Below are 19,917 nucleotides of genomic sequence, written 5' to 3'. Positions count from 1 at the left end.
GAAATATTTATTTAAAATGCTTCTATTCCACTTTCACAGAGATTCATGGATTTACCTTATTTTATACAGAACTGCAAAAGATCACAAGTAATCATCATTGTCTTCACATTTCCAAACATGTTGGGATGGGGAGATGGGGGGGGATGATACCTAATTGTTTTGTCCACTACCGGTACTCCCAGGTTTGCTCTGTACTCGAGTGGATTAATGAGCCAGCTGGACCAAGGGATATTGGTACTTAAGGCTGCCCTCTGAAGTAATCCTAAACTTTAACCAAGCTTTGGGATTTATCTGAAAGCGAATGTGATGATGCCTAAGGAGAAGAAAGCAGCTCCCAAGAAGAGTGCCAAGAAAGCCTTGAATAAAGTGCCAGCAAAGGGCAGCAAGAAGCAGAGAAGGTTGAGGAAGGAGAGTTATTCCATCTACATCTGCAAAGTGATGAAATAGGTTCACCCCCGACGCCAGCATCTCCTCCAAGGCCACGAGCATCGTGAACTCCTTTGTGAACGATAATTTCGAGTGCATCGCAGGTGAGGCTTCCCGCTTGGCCCGTTACTACAAGTGCCTCGACCATCAGCTCCCGGAGGATCCAGACCGTCATGGGCCTGCTGCTGCCCCGGGGGAGCTGGTCAAGCACGTCGCGTCGGAAGCGACAAAGGCTGTGACCGAGTAACAGCAGCTCCAAGTAACACCCCACAACGTACTCAACAAGCGAAAGTTGTTCTTTGGTCCAACAGTCCTGATGCAGGTTTGAGGGAATTAGTAGATGCATTTTTTTTTAAATGTGTACAGTGAATCGAAGTTTGGTAATCTATTTTGTAGATCAATTTCAAATGATCTTCTTTTGAAACCCATTAACTAGCGCCAACAGCACTAATTTGAAGTTTCATTATGAAATTCCTTCTAAGAATTTAACTTGGGAAAGCAATTTAAGATGCATTTATAGCTGAGTGTAAATTAAGTTATTTAATTTGTATTTATTTAAGACTGATAATTTGTTCTAAGCAATTGTATGAGTGTTCTTTTATTCCTAAGAACTCTGTTGTTTGTACATTATGATTCATTTAAGGACCGATGAACAAATTAGTTATAATGTGGCCTCAATTTAATAACAGAATCGTCCTTGTTAGCTGTAGGTCACGAATTACATAATGAGGTCATTGAGATAATAGAATTATAACTGGGTCTCCAGCTCTAACAAATGGGCCTGTTTCTGTTAGGCTGTTACCGCAGAAAGATCACTTTTTATGAAGGACATGATTTAGGTTTGTTTACTTCATTCACATTCAAATGAGGTTGCAAAGTTGTACACACTTGTGTTTTACTGCCCTTTTCAACCACATCTTTATTTAGTAAATTGTCTTCTGCAGTCATGCTAATTAAATCAGGCGAGTCTGTGTATGTAGGAGGCAGTGGTGGCTGGTGACCTTTCTAACAGGTTCGTGTCTAATTCTTCCTGTGGAATCCCACCACCCACCTTGGAAGAAATCCAGTGGCCAATTTTATTTTGAAGCTTAATGTAGACGTTGATGTGGTGTGTATAAAATGACAAATCTGTTTACCAGAACCAGATTGTGTGAATCAACGAGATTGCTAGCACGGTCCAATTTACATCAAAAATTTAAAAGTGTGGAACTGGCCTAAGTTGTCAGCTGTAGCTTAGTTGGTAGCACTCTCGTTTCTGAGTCAGAAGGTCGTGGGTTCAAGCCCCACTCCAGGGATTTGAGCACAAAATCCAGGCTGACACTTCAGTACACTGTCGGAGGTGCCGTCTTTCAGATAAGATGTTAAACTGAGGCCCTGTAAGCCACCATCTCTGAATGAACAATTCAATCGTAGCCAGTTCATCCGGGAACCTTTAAGAGAATAAGTGTCAGGTTGGCTTAGTTATAGCACTCGAAGGTTCTGGGTTCAAGCTCCATTCCAGGTACTTGAGCATCTAATCTAAGATGACACTTAAATACTGTACTGAGGAAGGTGCCATCCTTTGGATGTTAATGATCCCATAGAACAATAAGAACAGAGGGTTCCCCCAGTGTCCTAGCCAACATTTTTTCTTCAATCAACATCACATAAATTAACTAGTCATTTGTCTGATCTCTGTTTCTGGGATCTTGCAGAAGAAAGTGTCTGCCATATTCACCTGCATAAGTGGCTGCTTACTGTATCACTGACAAAGTAATTCAATGTATGTGAAGCACTTTGGTATGTTTGGGAGATGTGAATTGGTGCTATATAAATGCATGTTCTTCCCCTCTATATGTGTAATAATATTACTCCAAAAATCTGCAGTTTTGCTGCATCTATACATAGATATCCAGGCATGACGTGAACAGACCATAATGGTTGCCTTTCCGCCTCTGGGTACTTAACAATTTAGTACTAAAAGATTCTTCACAGCTAGTAATGTACTAGTCCCCACGTAGTGACAGAAATAGACCTTCGATTATCCTCACGACCTCAATAAGCAATTCATGACCCAAAACTAGTTTCACAAGGATGGAATACTTGTTATATTAAAGGCATATTACAGTGAATTCTGGTATTTGTTCATTAGTTGTAGAATCAATTTTTTTTTCAGAAATAAAATATTAAATTAGAATAAGTTTTTAAAAAATACTGTGGATCAGGCTCCTGTGATATCAGGCATTAAATAAGTGGTTGATCTATGAAAACACTTGATAGGGATTTTATTTTGATCATCCATGGTCACAATCACAGACAGGCCATCCTCTTCACTCTATACATCGCCTCCCCATTCCCTTCACCGTATACCCCATCTCCCCATCCCCTTCACCGTATACACCGTCTCCCCATCCCCTTCACCGTATACACCGTCTCCCCATCCCCTTCACCGTATACACCGTCTCCCCATCCCCTTCATCGTATACACCGTCTCCCCATCCCCTTCATCGTATACACCGTCTCCCCATCCCCTGCACTATACACCATCTCCCCATCCCCTTTATCGTATACACCGTCTCCCCATCCCCTTTATCGTATACACCGTCTCCCCATCCCCTGCACTATACACCGTCTGCCCATCCCCTTCATCATATACACCGTCTCCCCATCCCCTTTATCGTATACACCGTCTCCCCATCCCCTGCACTATACACCGTCTGCCCATCCCCTTCATCGTATACACCGTCTCTCCATCCCCTTCACTGTATACACTGTCTCCCCATCCCCTTCATCGTATACACCGTCTCCCCATCCCCTTCACCGTATACACCGTCTCCCCATCCCCTTCACCGTATACACCGTCTCCCCATCCCCTTCACTATACACCGTCTCCCCATCCCCTTCATCGTATACACTGTCTCCCCTTCCCCTTCATCGTATACACCGTCTCCCCATCCCCTTCACCGTATACACCGTCTCCCCATCCCCTGCACTATACACCGTCTCCCCATCCCCTTCATCGTATACACCGTCTCCCTATCCCCTTCACCGTATACACCGTCTCCCCATCCCCTGCACTATACACCGTCTCCCCATCCCCTTCACCGTATACACCGTCTCCCCATCCCCTTCACTGTATACACCGCCTCCCCATCACCGTATACACCGCCTCCCCATCCCCTTCACCGTATACACCGCCTCCCCATCCCCTTCACCGTATACCCCGCCTCCCCATCCCCTTCACCGTATACACCGTCTCCCCATCCCCTTCACCATATACACCGTCTCCCCATCCCCTTCATCGCATACCCCGCCTCCCCTTCCCCTTCACCGTATACACCGCCTCCCCATCCCCTTCACCATATACACCGCCTCCCCTTCCCCTTCACCGTATACCCCGCCTCCCCATCCCCTTCACCGTATACACCGCCTCCCCTTCCCCTTCATCGCATACCCCGCCTCCCCTTCCCCTTCACCGTATACACCGCCTCCCCATCCCCTTCACCGTATACACCGCCTCCCCTTCCCCTTCACCGTATACCCCGCCTCCCCATCCCCTTCACCATATACCCCGCCTCCCTACTGCAATCCCAGAGGGTCTCGCGTTCCACTGTTTCCTGGGATGCAACAACAGCCCCATTCCCATCCGTCATTCATCAATGTCCTGCCTGAAAGCTGGCTTGGCACAGTCGATGGTGTAGCAGTTGAAACTAGGAAACTAACAAATAGGCAGCGATTCCGCCAAAATGCAGGCGGGGTATTTTTTTTCCAAAGTTGATGTTTGGTGCTCAATAAGGTGAAAGATTGGGCTTTCAAGGCTACGAAGGGGACCGAAGGAATAGTCAACGAGAAGGTTCTTTTTTTGAGGATAGGAAGGAAAGTGGGATGGTGGAGGGAACAATGTAGAGAATTTGAGAGGGAAGGAACGGAGTGGCTAAATGGACAGCTGCTGATGGTGGTGTGAGGGACATGAGGGCATTGAGGAGTGAAAGGTCTGTGCAGGAGATCACAAGGCTGGGGGAAAGTGAGAAATTTGTAAACAAGAATGAGAATTTTGCAAATGGACACGGCAGAGCTCTGGAAACTTGAAGAGTGTGGGGTTAGTGCGAGTGTGGGACATAGGCGGGTGCTGGAGGTGCAGCTGCTGGGAGTGGGCTGTGTGTGGGTAGAATCATAGAATGCTTACAGCACAGAAGGAGGCCATTTGGCCCATCGAGCCCGTGCCGGCTCTTTGTAAGAGTAATCCAGCTAGTCTCATTCCCCTGTTCTTTCGCTGTCGCCCTGGAGATTTTAGGCAAGAATTTAAGGAACCTACAAGTACTGTGATATTTAACAATGCATTTTTGGTACGTTTTAAAAGAAAAATTTTGTTCCCACCCCCCCCACCACCGATTGGTCGTCTCTGCTACATGCTGTCCACAGTTAAAAGGTTAGACATGTTCCCCTAGGTTAGCCGGTTCCCTTGGAAACTGGACACCTGGCGTGAGTTGCACTCCCTCTGATTTGCATATGATAAGCATAGAAGGAGGCCATTTGGTCCATTGTGCCTCTGCCGCTTTTTGAAAGCTATTCAATTATTCCCGCCATAGCCCTGCAAATTTTTCCTCTTCAAGTATTTATCCGATTCCTTTTTGAAAGCCAATATTGAATCTGCTTCAATACCTAGGCAGTGCAACCCAGATCATAACTACTTGCCGTGTAGGGGGTGGGGGTGGGGGTGGGGGCTGTTAAGAACATAACTATGTGCAGCTGAGCATTTTGGATGAGTTTAAGCCAGATTGCAGGGTATTTGGAGATGTCAAGTCAAGGCATGAACATCATTTAAACAAAGCCAACTTCATTATTCTATGAACTAATTTGCCTTCAAAAGGAATTTAGTGACACTAAAGTGCTTAGGAAATAGTCATACTTGGAGTATGACCACAAATATGTGTGTGAGATTTTGTGTGAAAATTAATGAGAAAATAAACTGGGCTGGATATGCTAAACCTTTATAAATCACTGGTTAGGCCTGCATTGTGGACAATTCTTGGCACCACACTTTAGGAAGGATGTCAAGGCCTTGGAGAGGGTGCAGAGATTTACCAGAATGGTACCAGGGATGAGGGACTTCAGTTATATGGAGAGACTGGAGAAACCAGGATTGTTCTCCGAGCAGAGACGGTTAAGGGGAAATTTAATAAAGGTGTTTAAAATAATGAGGGGTTTTGATAGAGTAAATAAGGAGAAACTGTTTCCACTGGCAGGAGGGTCCGTAACCAGAGGACACAGATTTAAGATAATTGGCAAAGGAAACAGGGGGAGATGAGGAGAATTTTTTTTACTCAGCGAATTGTTATGATCTGGAATGCACTACCTAAAGGGAGGTGGAAGCAGATTCAATAGTAACTTTCAAAAGGGAATTGGATATATAGTTGAAAAGGAAAATTTTGCAAGGCTATGAGGAAAAAGCGGGGGGAGTGTGACTAATCAGATTGCTCTTTCAAAGAGCCAGCACAGACATGATGGGCCATATGGCCTCTTTCCAGTGCTGTAAGATTCTATGATAATCTCTATCACCACAGCCCCATCAAATGAAAACCCTATTAAAAAAAGGACAACATGAAAAGTCTGTAGGGCAACAATATTTATTTTCATTTCTATTTTTTTTAAATAAGTTTACAGTTTATGCAAAAAAACAAGGAGTTTGACAGTTAACTCGATGGTTTTTGCCCAGTGACGTGGGAGGTGCTTCAGTTTAGAACACTGCTTTTAACTGGGGACCAGAGTTTGAGTCTATGGGAACACAGTTGTCTCCTAAGCTTCCTCCATGTCACACACCATCCAGACTTCTCAGCCGTTCCTTCATTGTTGCTCAATCAAAATTCTGGAACTCCTTCCCTGTGGGCGCACCTTCAACATATGGACTCCAGCGGTTCAAGAAGGAGGCCCATCATCACCTTCTCAAGGACAATTAGGGATGGGCAGTAAATGCCAGCCTTGCCTGCGACGCCCACATCCCCAGAATGATTTTTTTTTTCAAAAATCACATTTTTGACATTATCGTTTACATCAGCCTTAGTTTATGGCAATGAAAAAAAACAAGCACTAAAATAATTAATTTCAAATATAAATTGCAGAGTGAGGATCTTAAATCATTAAAGATAATTCGAATCTTTCCTTCACGTGTCCTATTGCTTTATTATAACGTGTTTTGCACCTTTCACTGCCATTCTGAGAGCTCCAAATGCTGGAATGCACAGCAGGGTTTGTCAACGTTGAAAGAGAAAAGTAGATACATATTTCAGTGTAGAGCAGTTTTGGAGCCACTTTTCTAGCCGGACTGCCTCAGTTCTGATCAAGGACCACATGTGAAGTCTTCCTTTTATCAACCGACTGCCCATTGCCATCTTGCTGCCATTTCTTATTGGTCTTCATCCATTTCAAGAGTCTGAACTGATTGTCTTTTTGTTTTCTTCTTAAAAAACCATTACTGAAAACTGTAGTCTTTCTCCTGAGCTTTAAATGCAATTCAGTGAACACACCGAATAGTACTTTCAGTTTTTTCTAAATCAACATTTGCCACAGGCACAATGGGCCAAACGGCCTCCTTCTGTGCTGTATCATTCTATTTGCCACAGGCACATTGTACAAATTACTATTCACTGCCTGGATGTTGTTCAGAATGTGTGATAGAACTGAAGTACGTGTTCACTTATCTATAAAAATACTCTGGAAAGTACCCAGTGGAGCTGTGCAGGGGATGGTAAAGAAATCTAACCGTACAATTCACATATTTAGCTCATGCCAAATACAGATCCATAGTCCTGGCCTTTTCAATGGGAAGCTGAAGTCGTCAAATGAAGCTCCTGTCTCTTTAGCCTTGGGACACTTATCCCCAGGATGTATTTTATTTCAGTTCTGATGAGCTTAAAGGAATCGACAGCTAATTGTCTCGCGTGACAACCAACTGGTTGTCAATGAAAGATTGAAGACTCTTCCTACAGCACCATTGACCCAACAAAACAAATTACTTTGCCAAGTAATTCCTTGAACACCTTCTACACGTTCACCACCCGTGCTGTGACTGCTTGTGTTGTTGTGTAAGATGGGTTTGGAGCTGGTGGATTGTATGGAGGTGGCAGTTCAGCCCCACCTTGTCTCTGTCGGTGAGATACTGCTTTCCCTTCTCGAAGCAGTGATATCAACGGTTGGGTCCCTTTGTATCGATACGCGAGCTTGGACGCTCTATCCGCAGGATAGAATCAGAGGTCGGGCTGGATTTAAGACGACCCATTGACTGGATGCTCCAGTTCCTGTCGATCTGAAGCTTGGTTTCCTTCATCAGGCCTTATTTCCTCAAAGTGGCTGAGGTGACTATATTGCCCAGCATGCTCCAGAGCTTGTACCAAAGGCTGACGATCGTCACTCGCTTCCGAGATGACGAAAACTGGTTTTGTCACGTTTATGCGATCAGACTCGTTTGCCAAATGCCTGGTTTTGGTAGCATCAGTCTGAAAACTTCTATTAATGTTGTTTGACACGGGGCTCCCTGCTGAGGGCCAGGGGCCGAGACCTCGTGGCCCATATTGGGGGGTCGGCTGCTTTATGTGGTTGTGGCCGCTCGAGCTGTGCTGAGGTGAACCTGGTCGGAAGCCAAAGCAGGGACTTCCAAACCAGGCTCGTCGTAAATTGGTGGCCGAGATGACCTTGCGTTGACTCTGTGCAGATTGAGTAAGTGGGTAAGAAGCAGCACTTCCCGAAGAATCAGAATACAGCTGCTCCGACTCTGCTTCTAACTGCATATCAGACATCACTTTTCGGTTGATCTCTGTGTGGTGATCACCTGGTAAATTGGTCGTGCCCTGTGTAAAACATCAAACATGAAATGAAGCAAAGTCAGTACTGAACAAAATCACTGTGAGCTTTTGGTTACAGTACTTGATGTTTTCATCAGCTTACTATTGGGTTTTTCTTAGTGTTGTCCCAGGTTTAACATGGGCTAAGAACTGTTGCATCTTTGATGATGAGAATGAAGGGCAATCATTTCTTGACGTGTTAGCTTGGCTCAGTGGGTAGAACTCTCACTTCTGTGTCAGAAGATTGTGGATTGAAGCCCCAATCCAGAGACTTTGAGCACATAATCCAGGTTGACACTTGTACCGAGGGAGTGTTGCACTGTTGGAGGTGCCGTGTTTCGAATGAGATGTTAAACCGAGGCCCTGTCTGCCCTTTCAGGTCTCATCCAACTTACTGTGAGCAACACCATGGGACATCCACTAGTACAGAGAATATTATTTTAACCAAACTGTCAGGGTGACACCAGCCGTGGCTCAGTGGGTAGCACTCTCCCCTCTCAGTCAGAAGGTCCCACTCCAGTGTGGTACTGAGAGAGTGCTGCAGTGTCAGAGATGCCGTCTTTTGTCCTCTAAGGTGGACGTAAAGGATCCCATGGCACTATTTCGAAGAAGAGCAGAGGAGTTCTTCCCAGTGTCCTGGCCAAAATTTATCCCTCAACCAACACCTAAAAACTGATTAACTGGTCAGTATCTCGCTGATGTTTGTGAGATCTTGCTGTGCACAAATTGGCTGCTGCGTTTCCTACATTACAACAGTGACTATACTTCAAAAGTACTTCATTGGCTGTAAAGCACTTTGGGAATCCTGAGGTTGTGAAAGCCGCTATAGAAATGCCAGTTATTTCTTTCTTTCCATTCCCTTTATTCCTTCAACCACCCATTTAACCCATTCTTAAATGTTGACCGTCTCTGGTACAATCACTAACACCAGCAGTGTATTCCACGGCCTCACGTCCCTCTGTGTGACATGTCTATTACATTACACATCCCCCTTGCGTAACAACAGCACACACAATGGCTGTTTCATATCGCAGAAGGGGACGAGAGACGAAGTGGAGACATTTATGCTGCTTCTTCGCCAATGGTGTCACTCATCTAAACCAAAAAACAAAACTACCATAAATGGTCATTATCCTTCACCTTACCTGTGGGGCTACAATTTCTCCAATTGCATTTGAAGTAAATTGTACCCCAGTCACACGTTGGTGCTGAATTCTGGGCGTGCTCGCCCATTTTGGTATTAAACAGGCCCGACTTTAGAAATACTCACGCAATTCTCCACCAGTTTTGTGAATGGGTCAGTTGTAGTCCAGCCGCGCCATTCCCTCGGCAACTGTGGCAACGGCCCCAGAACGTCGTGGAAGGTGCGGGTGCTCCACGCTCGCTGCCGGCTAGGGGAGTCCCCGCCACCCCCCGATCCAACCGCCAGAGTCTGCAGCGGCTTTTCTCCTTCAGGACCCGGGCGGTCTTCTGTCATCAGGCACTCGCAGACGGCGGGAGGACTTCTCTTGGGAGTCTGTGGACAAGAGGGTTGATGAGAGAACGGGCAGGAGTCTCCCAACATGCAGAGGGTGTCGGAGTAAGGCAGCGCTGACTTGCACATCTGCCTTTCTCACTGAACTTGGTGTCTACAACAACAGCAACTTGCATTTATATAGCACCTTTAACGTGGTAAAACGTCCCAAGGCGCTTCACAGGAGCGATTATCAAACAAAATTTGACACTGGGTCACGTAAGGAGATATCAGGACAGGTGACCAAAAGCTTGGTCAAAGAGGTAGGTTTTAAGAAGCGTCTTAAAGGAGAGGCGGAGAGGCTTAGGGAGGGAATTCCAGAGCTTAGGGTCTAGGCAGCTGAAGGCACGGCCGCCATTGTTGGAGCGGTGAAAATTGGGGCTGCGCAAGAGGCAAGAATTGGAGGAGCGCAGAGATCTCAGAGGGATGTGGGGCTGGTGGAGGTTACGGAGATAGGGAGGGGCGAGTACATGGAGGGATTTGAAAAACAAGGATGAGAATTTTAAAATCGAGGCGTTGCCGGACCGGGAGCCAATGTAGGTCAGCGAGCACAGGGGGTGATGGGAGAACAGGACTTGGTGCGAGTTAGGATACGGGCAGCAGAGTTTTGGATGAGCTCAAATTTATGGAGGGTGGAAGGTGGGGAGCCGGCCAGGAGAGTATTGGAAAAATACTATCGCGAGGCCCACTGTAAACCAGGCTGCCCGAGAGTTTGAAGTTAATCTGTTCACAATGTGAGATAAAGTGATTGAATATCCAGCGGGAATGGTTAATGCAGATCAGGGATGGCTGGGAAAAAAAGGCAGACTGTTTAAACTGGGGGGAGGAGAGAAAAACCACCAAACTAACAGGAGACCAATACCCTTCCGTCTAGTCGTACAAAGGTGATGATTCCAGATTTTTTTGAAATAACAATGTTCTCTTCCTGATTTAGTTTCCTTGAGATACAGTAAGGTAGTAGTTATATTACTGGACGAGTGATCCAGAGGCCTGAACAAACATGAGTTCAAATCCCACTATGGCCGTTTGAGAATTTGAATTCAGTTTTAAAAAAAATCTCAGTAAAAGTGACCATGAAGCTGTTGATTAGTGAACGAGTTGGGTTTTTAAACCACAAATGTCCTTTAGAGAAGGAAACCTGGCCGATATGTGACTCCAATTCCACACCAATGTGATTGACTATTAACTGCCCTCTGAAGCATCCTAGTAAGTCAATCAGTTGTATCAAAACCACGACAAAGAATAAGAATAGGACCACGCAGACGGCAGAGGACCAAGCAGGCTCACCACCACTTTCTCAGGGCAACTTGGGATGGGCAATAAATGCGGGTCTTGCCAGCGATGCCCACATTCCGAGAATGAATATTAAAACAAAACGCCAGCTTAGAGTTAACTACATGGACAGTTCTTCAGGCCTTGTGTCGGTGCGGTCATTCCATGCCAGGAAATTTGCTCAGTCTGGCCCTAAGAAATGATACCAAAATCCAAATAGTGTGGGGGAGGAAGCAGGAAGCCGTCTGTGATTGATGAGATCCTGCTCCCTAGCTGTACACACCTATGCCTCTCGCGAGGGAGTACAATTCCACAGGCACTGGAACCCTCTAGTGACTTAAACATTCTTCATGTGTGAGTCTAGACAGTGAAGTTTCACAGCTGTGCCTAATCCTAAACCTGTGCACTGTCCCACTTGATTCCTTCACACTGAACGCATGGGTCTTCCAGATGTTGGGTGCAATATCCTCGTCTAGAACTTTGTTTCACTTGTCGACTATTCTGTGTGATGGGGTAGAAAGCATTTTTTCCCCTAATCTATAAACCTTGCTTGAAGCTTGTAACTTGTTCAGATCACTTTGTGAATTGTGTTTGGTGCGATACCAGTGAAAGTAACTCTGATTTTCACCAATGTTAAATCACTCCGGGCCCTTCACACAAAATGTTCACAAGAATTTCGTCGTTTGTGATAGGATTCCAGGTTGGTGATTGGAGCTGCTCGTCACCGATGCAGAGAATTACACACTGGTCTTTTATCTCCGCTGCTGCAGGTTTTGATGGGATTCCAGTCCGCAGTGGTTTTTAAAGGGAGAATGTGGCCATTGTGATTGTGCGCAATGTGGGATTGTTTAAAATTCACCAAACCAACTGGATACATTTGAGATTGTGTGGAGATGCATTCTGCGCTGTTGTAAGTGGCTGCTAATACATTTGTGTAGGTTATAAGGCTGAAGCATTCTTTCCTCCAATAAGTCAGATTTTCTCCCGAAAGTTGATCCGAAAACTCAGTTCTCCAGCGTTCTAAAAAAAGTTGTTAGAATTTCCTGCTTCTCCGTCACCTGGGCTAAATCAGGTAATTCTATGTATTCTTTCCATTGACCCTACTCAGAAGGGACAAGCCCACTGAAAGGAATTTTCCAGTTGGTAAGATCTACCTTGCTGCTAAGTCTTACAACACCAGGTTATAGTCCAACAGCTTTATTTGAAATCACAAGCTTTCGGGGCTTTCCTCCTTCGTCAGGTGAGTGTGATTTTCAAATAAAACTGTTGGACTATAACCTGGTTTGTAAGACTCCTTAAATTTGTCCACCCCAGTCCATCACCGGCATCTCCACATCATTGTTCCCAAGAGGCACTGACTGAACAGAGTAGGGTGGTGTAAATATATTCAGAAATACTTGGCACCTTGGGAAATGGGAATGAGAAACTGAAAATATCTTTGAAAAGAATTATGCACCGAGTTATAAATAATAAAAGTGCAGCTGATAATATGGGACTCGTTGCTTCATAGACCAGAGACAAACTCTGGAATAAGAAGGGATTAGACCCTGCAATTCTCTACAAAACTTGTTCTTAATCAAAACCAAGATCTGGGATTTACTGGTAGGGGAGGGGAAATCAGAGGAGAAATTTGAGAATTTGAATTCAGTTCACAAAAATCTGGAAATAAAAAGCTGGCATCAGTAAAAGTGACCTTGAAGCTGTCGGATTGCCATAAAAACACAACCTGTTCACTAATGTCCCTTTAGGGAAGGAAACCTGCCGTCCTTACCCAGTCTGGGCCTATATGTGACTCCAATCCCACACCAACGTGGTTGACTTTTAACTGCCCTCTGAAGGCGGCGGTCCATCGTTACCTTCTCAGGGCAACTAGGGATGGGCGATAAATGCCGGGGATGCCCACACCCCGAGAATGAATTTTAAAAAAGGGATGGGGTCATAAAAGATTTTTTTTTTAAAAAACGAAATTATGTAAAAAAAAGATTAATCAAAAGAAAGAGATAACTTTGGTCTGGAAACCGATACATTACATACTGCTACATTAAAAGCCAGAGTCAGTTACATACGTAGAATGTGCAGCACAGAAACAGGCCATTCGGCCCAACTGGTCTATACCGGTGTTTATGCTCCACACGAGCCTCCACCCACCCTACCTCATCTAAACCATATCAGCATGATAACCTACTCCTTTCTCCAACAAGAGTTTGTTACCCCATTACCAGCTTGTCATTTACATTAACTGTGAAACCAAACCAGTTGATGATCGCTCTGTTAATGCGACATTCGGGCCACAGGCTGCTCAGTCCAAACAGAAACCTATTGTTACTCAATTGTTTTCCCTCCAGAAAATGAGATAATCCCTGCAAAGAACTGCAGCTTATTCGTCTAGACAAATATTACAAACCAAACTGGCACCAGCTGATCTGCCAGTATCAGAATCACTCTACACTTTAATGGGACTTGAGTTGGCTTCGTCAAGGGCAAAGGGCAAACAGCCTCAGGCCTTGACCATAACGACTATTCTTATTAAAAAAGGTGTTCTGTACTTTTATATTTTTAAGGGTACCAAGTTCCAGTATCCAGTAGCTTGAGTACAACTTTTTTTAAAAACAAGGCACTGTAATAATCTGTAAGATTCAGCATGGAGTTGACATGCCTTCTGTTAAATTTCACTGAACTAAGGTGAAGGTTCAAAATTCATGGTGCAAGAAACCACCGCGATTATGGTAATGTTACTGGACTAATCATCCAGAGAATCCGAGATAAGAATTAGAATTCTGTTTTTAAAAAAAAAATCTGGAAATAAAAAGCTGGTATCAATAAAACGGTTCATTAAGCTGTGGGACTGTCATCAACGTCATTCAGGGAAGGAATCCTGCCGTCCTTACCCAGTCTGGTCGAAATGTGATTCCAGTCCCACACCAAGGTGGTTGATTCTTAACTGCCCTCTGAAATGGCCTAGCAAGTCCCTCAGTTGCAGCACCACCATCTCAGGGCAACTAGGGACAGGCAATAAATGCCGACCTTGACAGTGACTCCCACATCCCGAGAATGAATTTAAAAAATAGACAAGAGGAGATAAATGAAGTAGTGATTGAGGGGATACCAAGTTACAGTTTTAAAAGCCTGTGGACTGGAGGAGGAAGGGAAGACTGAGGTGTTTTAAAGTTAACATTCAGGTGAACAAAATGAGGAATGTCGATGCAGTGAGGAGGTGTGTGTGGATGGAATATTTGTTTAGGAGGAACAAAATAGGGAAATTCAGAGACACGATGAATAAAGATTAAACCTGAAGGAATGTGGATTAAAAAAATAGTTGTGATTTGAGTTTCCATAATTCACAAACTAAACAATCAGTTCTGGATTTGCTGATGATCCCTCCCCCCCCCAACTAGCCCTCTCTCTTCACCCCCCCCCCCACCCCGCCTCTGTCTCTCTCTCTCTCTCTCTCTTCCCCCCCCCACCCACCCCCGCGTCTCTCTCTCTCTCCCTCCCCCCGCGCCCACCACTCTCTCTCCCTCTTCTCCGCGCCCACCACTCTCTCTTTTCCACCCCCCCCTCTCTTTTCCACCCCCCCCCTCTCTTTTCCACCCCCCCCCTCTCTTTTCCACCCCCCCCCCCTCTCTCTCTCTCTCTCCGACCCCCCCCTCTTCTCCGACCCTCTCTCTTTTCCTCCGACCCTCTCTCTTTTCCACCCCCCCTCTCTCTTCTCCACCCCCCCACTCTCTTCTCCACCCCCCCCTCTCTCTCTTCTCCACCCCCCCACCCCCCCTCTCTCTCTTCTCCACCCCCCCTCTCTCTCTTCTCCACCCCCCCCTCTCTCTTCTCCACCCCCCCCCTCTCTCTTCTCCACCCCCCCCTCTCTCTTCTCCACCCCCCCCCTCTCTCTTCTCCACCCCCCCCTCTCTCTTCTCCACCCCCACTCTCTCTTCTCCACCCCCACTCTCTCTTCTCCACCCCCCCACTCTCTTCTCCACCCCCCCCCCTCTCTCTCTTCTCCACCCCCCCACCCCCCCTCTCTCTCTTCTCCACCCCCCCCCTCTCTCTCTTCTCCACCCCCCCACCCCCCCTCTCTCTCTTCTCCACCCCCCCCTCTCTCTCTTCTCCACCCCCCCCCCTCTCTCTCTTCTCCACCCCCCCACCCCCCCTCTCTCTCTTCTCCACCCCCCCCCTCTCTCTCTTCTCCACCCCCCCACCCCCCCTCTCTCTCTTCTCCACCCCCCCCTCTCTCTCTTCTCCACCCCCCCCTCTCTCTCTTCTCCACCCCCCCCTCTCTCTCTTCTCCACCCCCCCCTCTCTCTCTTCTCCACCCCCCCCCTCTCTCTCTTCTCCACCCCCCCCCTCTCTCTTCTCCACCCCCCCCTCTCTCTTCTCCACCCCCCCTCTCTCTTCTCCACCCCCCCCTCTCTCTTCTCCACCCCCCCCCTCTCTCTTCTCCACCCCCCCCCCTCTCTCTTCTCCACTCCGCCCCCTCTCTCTTCTCCACCCCACCCTCTCTCTCTTCTCCACCCCCCCTCTCTCTCTTCTCCACCCCCCCTCTCTCTCTTCTCCACCCCCCCTCTCTCTCTTCTCCACCCCCCCTCTCTCTCTTCTCCACCCCCCCTCTCTCTCTTCTCCACCCCCCCTCTCTCTCTTCTCCACCCCCCCTCTCTCTCTTCTCCACCCCCCCTCTCTCTCTTCTCCACCCCCCCTCTCTCTCTTCTCCACCCCCCCCTCTCTCTCTTCTCCACCCCCCCCCCTCTCTCTCTTCTCCACCCCCCCCCCTCTCTCTCTTCTCCACCCCCCCCCCTCTCTCTCTTCTCCACCCCCCCCTCTCTCTTCTCCACCCCCCCCTCTCTCTTCTCCACCCCCCCTCTCTCTCTTCTCCACCCCCCCCTCTCTCTCTTCTCCACCCCCCCCTCTCTCTTCTCCACCCCCCCCTCTCTCTCTTCTCCACCCCCCCCTCTCTCTCTTCTCCACCCCCCCCCTCTCTCTTCTCCACTCCCCCCCTCTCTCTCTTCTCCACCCCCCCTCTCTCTCTTCTCCACCCCCCCCCCTCTCTCTCTTCTCCACCCCCCCCTCTCTCTTCTCCACCCCCCCCTCTCTCTTCTCCACCCCCCCTCTCTCTCTTCTCCACCCCCCCCTCTCTCTCTTCTCCACCCCCCCCCTCTCTCTTCTCCACCCCCCCCTCTCTCTCTTCTCCACCCCCCCCTCTCTCTCTTCTCCACCCCCCCCCTCTCTCTTCTCCACTCCCCCCCTCTCTCTCTTCTCCACCCCCCCTCTCTCTCTTCTCCACTCCCCCCCTCTCTCTTCTCCACCCCCCCTCTCTCTCTTCTCCACCCCCCCTCTCTCTCTTCTCCACCCCCCCTCTCTCTCTTCTCCACCCCCCCCTCTCTCTTCTCCACCCCCCCCCCCTCTCTCTTCTCCACCCCCCCCCTCTCTCTCTTCTCCACCCCCCCCTCTCTCTCTTCTCCACCCCCCCCTCTCTCTCTTCTCCACCCCCCCCTCTCTCTCTTCTCCACCCCCCCCTCTCTCTTTTCTCCACCCCCCCCCCTCTCTCTCTTCTCCACCCCCCCCTCTCTCTCTTCTCCACCCCCCCTCTCTCTCTTCTCCACCCCCCCTCTCTCTCTTCTCCACCCCCCCTCTCTCTCTTCTCCACCCCCCCTCTCTCTCTTCTCCACCCCCCCTCTCTCTCTTCTCCACCCCCCCTCTCTCTCTTCTCCAGCCCCCCCTCTCTCTCTTCTCCAGCCCCCCCTCTCTCTCTTCTCCAGCCCCCCCTCTCTCTCTTCTCCAGCCCCCCCCCTCTCTCTTCTCCACCCCCCCACCTCTCTCTCTTCTCCACCCCCCCCCCATCTCTCTCCCTCACCTCCCCTCCTCCCTCCCCCCATATTATGGATTTATGCCCCATCGTACCTTTGTCTTAAAGCTGGTGAATTGTAAAGTGCCCAGACTCGGACCAGTTGAAATCACAAAGATCTCGTCACTCCCGGATTCCGTCACTGCTGATTCAGTGGAGGCCAATTCCATTCCCGCCTGGAGTGAATTACCTGCAACAGGTCAGTGGGAGTTAAACCAGACTCTGATAAACCAGAATCACTCCATTACATCATGGACCTTCTAGTAAATCTTTTAAAAAAAAAAAATTTAGACTAGTTTTGATGTTTAACAAGAAACTAAAATTTATACAAACACTGTTGGCATTTTAAAATAAAAAAAAGACTATGATTTCCAATGTAGTATTCAGTAAATAACTAAAGATTTTTAGGGGGGTTCATAGCAAAGTAACTCTTACAGCATTTTGTACCTATTTTTAAAAAAAAAGTAATATGAAGAAGATTTCCATTGGGAAAATTATTTAATCTTTTGTTCATGCAATCCTGAATTCCTATTTCAATGGGAACCCTGAATGTTGAGTATGTCATGGGTAATCTATTGTAAACAATTTTACAACACCAAGTTATAGTCCAGCTGACCGTTCACCTGACGAAGGGGGAAGCCTCCGAAAGCTTGTGAATTTAAAATAAAATTGCTGGACTATAACTTGGTGTTGTAAAATTGTTTACAATTGTCAACCCCAGTCCATCACCGGCATCTCCACATCATGGGTAATCTACACAGGGGGAGGGTTTAACCCAGACTGGGGGGAGGAATGTGAGGGAGGATTTCAGTGTTCAATGTTGAAAAGTTGACAATCTAACCGGCAGTAAAAATAATTTGGTTTCACGGTTTGGTTTTCACAATTGATGAAAGGAAATCCACTCACCGACAATGGAACCACATCCCAAGTATTTACACCAATCTCTCCACTGACACCTACCCATTCTTCCCAGGCTGATACTGTGATTGTTGTTCTCATTTTCTGTCGATTCCTCCTGACTCGTCCTGTTGGCCACAAGCTGCAGTTCCCCGACATCGATTGCAGAATTCTGGATCCCATTCTACAGAAGTAGAAACACTTACACTCAACTCAGCATCAGGTCAACATCCCAATTGCAGCCACGGAACGCTGATGTGGAGGGGTGGGTGGGTGCAGTGTGTCCCACCTACTGCAGTAAATTGCCAAGGCTTCCCTGACAGCACCTCCCAAAAGCACAACCTCCACCACCTAGAAGGACAAGGGCAGCAGGTGCATGGGAACACCGTCACCTCCAAGTCCCACACCACCCCGAATTGGACATATAACGGCTGTTCCTTCATCACTGGGTGAAAATCCTGGAACTCCTGACCTGACAGAACCATGGGAGCATCTTCACCACACGGACTGCGGCGGTTCAAGAAGGCGGATCACCACCACATTCTCAAGGGCAACAAGGGATGGGCAATAAATGCCGGCCTCGCCAGCGACGCCCACATCCCAAGAATGAATTAAAAACTCATAGCAAGGTCTGTTCGTAAGTGGATGATTCAACAGAGCCTCATTCCAAAGCCAAGGCTTTCGTTTTTCCTTCCTTTTCAGAAAGGATTTGCTGTCAGAATCGAGGCTAAAATGTTCCTTTTTTGAACGGATTATGACTGGTGGCCCTAATGGAGACACTGGGCTTTAGTGCCCAAAATTGGATAATGAAGCGAGATGGAGTGGGGAGGCCTCTACAGTCAGATCCCCGTCCCTCCTGTTGCCTCGGTATATTTTACCCTTCCCTGCCCATCAAGGGTCTCAATCATCTGACCCCTGACCTGTGGGCGGGGGGAGGGGGGGGGGGGGTTACCGGCCGATTTCCCAGGGACTGTGAGGAGAGGGGTGGAGACACGCCCCAGTGCAGTAGAGGAAAGCCTCCTAGAGCCAACGGTGGAGAGAGGAGGCCGCTTCCCTCTCTCTACCAGCTCCAAGCACTCGGCCAAACCGCGAAGGTCTTGGGCCCAGTCCGAGGCCTCAAATTAAAAATATTCTGAAGTCATCGGGATGCTCGTGCCCTCATTCAGGGGTCCTCCTCCCTTTCCTGCCACTGGCACCCAGTGTAGTAGAAGGTCCTGTCAGGAGGCTGTCCCCCATAATTAATCAGCCCTGATGAGGAAAATGGGTTGGGGTCAGGCCGGTGGACCGAAGAAACATCCTGACCCTCCTCAAGTAGCAAACTGTCCCAGAGGAACATCTGGTCCACAGGAAACTCGTGCAAAGAAGTGGCCTTTTTATAGTTTTATTTTTAACTCTCTCTAATGTCTGAATCCACTGCTCAGATTTGTCATGCAACCAGAATATAACTTTATCTAAATACTGAAGTGTCAACTTTCCCCAGTCCAGACCTTGACCACATAATCTAGGCTGACGCTACAGTGCAATACTGTCGGTGGGGCAGCCCGGAGGGAGGTGCTGCCCTGTCGGTGGGGCAGCCCGGAGGGAGGTGCTGCCCTGTCGGAGGGGCAGCCCGGAGGGAGGTGCTGCCCTGTCGGAGGGGCAGCCCGGAGGGAGGTGCTGCCCTGTCGGAGGGGCAGCCCGGAGGGAGGTGCTGCCCTGTCGGAGGGGCAGCCCGGCGGGAGGTGCTGCCCTGTCGGAGGGGCAGCCCGGCGGGAGGTGCTGCCCTGTCGGAGGGGCAGCCCGGAGGGAGGTGCTGCCCTGTCGGAGGGGCAGCCCGGAGGGAGGTGCTGCCCTGTCGGAGGGGCAGCCCGGAGGGAGGTGCTGCCCTGTCGGAGGGGCAGCCCGGAGGGAGGTGCTGCCCTGTCGGAGGGGCAGCCCGGAGGGAGGTGCTGCCCGGAGGGAGGGGCAGCCCGGAGGGAGGGGCAGCCCGGAGGGAGGGGCAGCCCGGAGGGAGGGGCAGCCCGGAGGGAGGGGCAGCCCGGAGGGAGGGGCAGCCCGGAGGGAGGGGCAGCCCTGTCGGAGGGGCAGCCCTGTCGGAGGGGCAGCCCTGTCGGAGGGGCAGCCCTGTCGGAGGGGCAGCCCTGTCGGAGGGGCAGCCCTGTCGGAGGTGCTGCCCT

General features: G+C 48.6%; 1 protein-coding gene across 1 annotated transcript in view; it reads right to left on the bottom strand.

The window, feature by feature from the left end:
* Positions 1–6,018: 6,018 nt before the first annotated feature.
* Positions 6,019–19,917, bottom strand: part of si:dkey-112e17.1 (uncharacterized) — a 35,627-nt gene continuing 21,728 nt past the window's right edge. Inside the window, exons 4-7 of the mRNA XM_068006164.1 lie at positions 17,825–17,945; positions 16,921–17,054; positions 9,514–9,759; positions 6,019–8,249 (exon numbers count right to left, since the gene is read on the bottom strand). Of these exons, the coding sequence (XP_067862265.1) occupies positions 7,668–8,249; positions 9,514–9,759; positions 16,921–17,054; positions 17,825–17,945 (1,083 nt within the window). The 3' untranslated portion in view covers positions 6,019–7,667. The remainder of the gene's footprint in view (positions 8,250–9,513; positions 9,760–16,920; positions 17,055–17,824; positions 17,946–19,917) is intronic.

The sequence above is a fragment of the Heptranchias perlo genome, chromosome 25, assembly GCF_035084215.1.
Source record: "Heptranchias perlo isolate sHepPer1 chromosome 25, sHepPer1.hap1, whole genome shotgun sequence".
In the NCBI taxonomy this organism is placed as follows: domain Eukaryota; kingdom Metazoa; phylum Chordata; class Chondrichthyes; order Hexanchiformes; family Hexanchidae; genus Heptranchias; species Heptranchias perlo.
This window is presented reverse-complemented; position numbering and strand designations above follow the sequence as displayed.